A 2,500-nucleotide genomic window follows, 5' to 3' on the forward strand; every position below is an offset into this window, starting at 1 on the left:
ATTTTTTTAAAAAAATAAAAAACCATAAAAAAAATGAAACCCCTTAAATTTCCCCAAAAAACCCTTTAAAAAAACTGCATTTTAAAAAAAAAAAAAAAATTAAAAAAACCCCTTTAAAAAAATTTTAATAAAAAAAAAAAAAATTTTTTGTCAAATTTTTAAAATTTTTTTAATTTTAAAACCTTTTTGGGGAATTTTTTTTTTTTAAAATTTTTAAAAAATAAAAAAATTATAATTAATAGTTTTTTTTTTTTTTCCCTTTTTTTTAAATTCTTCCCCTTCTTTTCTCTTTTTTCTTTTTTTTTTTTTTTTTTTTTTTTATTTTTTTTTTTTCTTCCCTTTTTTTTTCCTTTTTCCTTTCTCTCTCCTCTCTTCTCTCTCTTCTCATTCTCTCTCTCTCCTCTCTCTCTCTTCCCCTCTTCTCCCCCTCTCTCTCTCAGTCCCCTCTCTCTCCTCTTCTCAGTCTCTCTCTCTTCATCTCTCTCTCATTTCAGTCTCTCTTCTATCTCAGTCTCTCTCTTTCTCAGTTTCTTCCCCCTATCTCAGCTCTTTTCTCTGTCTTTTGTCCTCTCTATATATACAGGGGCTGCTCTCTATATCAGTCTCTCTCTCTCTCCTCTCATTCTCTCTCCTTCTCTCCTCTCACCTTCTCTCTCTCCCTCCCTCTTTCTCCTTTTCCAGTCTCATTCTCTCTCTCAGTTCTCCTCTGTTCTTTCCCCCTCTCTCTCTCAGTTTTCTCTCTCTTCTCAGTCTTCTCTCTCTAAACTTTAATCTTCTCTCTCTCTCCCCCAACTCCTCTCCTCTCTCTCCTTCTACTTCTCCTTTAATTTTATTCTTCTCTCTATCTCATCTCCCCTTCTCTTTTCTTCTCTCTATCCATCTTCTCCTTTTCTCATCTTCTCTCTCTATTTATCTCTTCTCTCTATCCAGCCCCTCTCCCCTTCTCTTCTTTTCTCTTCTCAGTCCTCTCCTCTCTCTCCTCTCTCTCTATCTCCTCTCCTCTTTCTTTTCCCTTTTCTCTAAAATTCTCTCTCCCCTCTCTCCTCTCCTCATATCAGTCTCTCTCTCTATATCAGTCTCTCCTCTCTACTCAGTCTCTCTCTCTATCTCATCTTCTCTCTCTATCTCAGTCTCTCTCTCTCTCTCTGTCTCTCTCTCTCTCAGTCTCTCTCTCTATATCAGTCTCTCTCTCTCTATATCAGTCTCTCTCTCTCTATATCAGTCTCTTCTCTATCTCAGTCTCTCTCTCTATCTCAGTCTCTCTCTCTATCTCAGTCTCTCTCTATCTCAGTCTCTCTCTCTATCGCAGTCTCTCTTTATCTCTCTCTCTCTCTCTCTCTCTCTCTCTCTCTCTCTCTCTCTCTCTCTCTCTCTCTCTCTCTCAGTCTCTCTCTCTATCTCAGTCTCTCTCTCTCTATCTCAGTCTCTCTCTATATCAGTCTCTCTCTCTATCTCAGTCTCTCTCTCTATCTCAGTCTCTCTCTCTATCTCAGTCTCTCTCTCTATCTCAGTCTCTCTCTCTATCTCAGTCTCTATCTCTATCTCTCTCTCTCTCTCTCTCTATCTATCTCTATCTCAGTCTCTCTTTCTCTATCTCAGTCTCTCTCTCTATCTCAGTCTCTCTCTATCTCAGTCTCTCTCTCTATCTCAGTCTCTCTCTATCTCAGCCTCTCTCTCTATCTCAGTCTCTCTCTCTATCTCAGTCTCTCTCTGGGGAACTGACTTTTATGAAGACGTAGAAATGGGTGGTAATGGATGGGTCTTGTAATAAAAATGTTTGAAAACTGATGAAACGATGATATGCACACTAAGCAAACACAAACAAACACACAAACACAAACACACGCGCACACACACACACACAAACAAACACACACACACAAAACACTACCGTTAACATATCATTTTTTACCAAAGTGAAAATTTTCACTTACAATATCTGCAGTTCTTTCAAGCCAGAGAAAACGGCATCATCGAGGGACTTCAGCTGGTTCCCCGAAATAAATCTGCAATGTTGAAGAAATGTTGAAAAGGTATCAATCTGCAATGTTGAAGAAATGTCGAAAAGGTATCAGTCTGCAATGTTGAAAAGGTATCAATTTGCAATGTTGAAGAGATGTTGAAAAGGTATCACTGCAATATTGAAGAGCTGTTGAAAAGGTATCAATCTGCAATGTTGAAGAGATGTTGAAAAGGTATCAATCTGCAATGTTGAAGAGAAGTTGAAAAGGTATCAATCTGCAATGTTGAAGAAATGTTGAAAAGGTATCAATCTGCAATGTTGAAGAGATGTTGAAAAGGTATCAATCTGCAATGTTGAAGAAATGTTGAAAATGTATCAACCTGCAATGTTGAAATGTTTTAAGGTATCAATCTGCAATGCTGAAAAGGTATCAATCTGCAATATTGAAAGGGTATCAATCTATGTTGAAGAAATACTGAAAAGGTAAAGCTGAAGATGAGGAATGTGAGAGAGGTGAAAACAAGCGATAAATCTTAC

The 2,500-nt window shown here is 37.4% G+C and overlaps 1 protein-coding gene across 1 annotated transcript in view; it reads right to left on the bottom strand.

Moving 5' to 3' along the window:
* Positions 1–1,930: 1,930 nt before the first annotated feature.
* Positions 1,931–2,500, bottom strand: part of LOC119579866 (leucine-rich repeat transmembrane neuronal protein 4-like) — a gene marked incomplete at its 5' end in the record, with an annotated part of 3,157 nt that continues 2,587 nt past the window's right edge. The window contains 1 exon segment of the mRNA XM_037927716.1: positions 1,931–2,006. Within this exon segment, the coding sequence (XP_037783644.1) occupies positions 1,931–2,006 (76 nt within the window).

Source organism: Penaeus monodon, chromosome 13, assembly GCF_015228065.2.
Source record: "Penaeus monodon isolate SGIC_2016 chromosome 13, NSTDA_Pmon_1, whole genome shotgun sequence".
In the NCBI taxonomy this organism is placed as follows: domain Eukaryota; kingdom Metazoa; phylum Arthropoda; class Malacostraca; order Decapoda; family Penaeidae; genus Penaeus; species Penaeus monodon.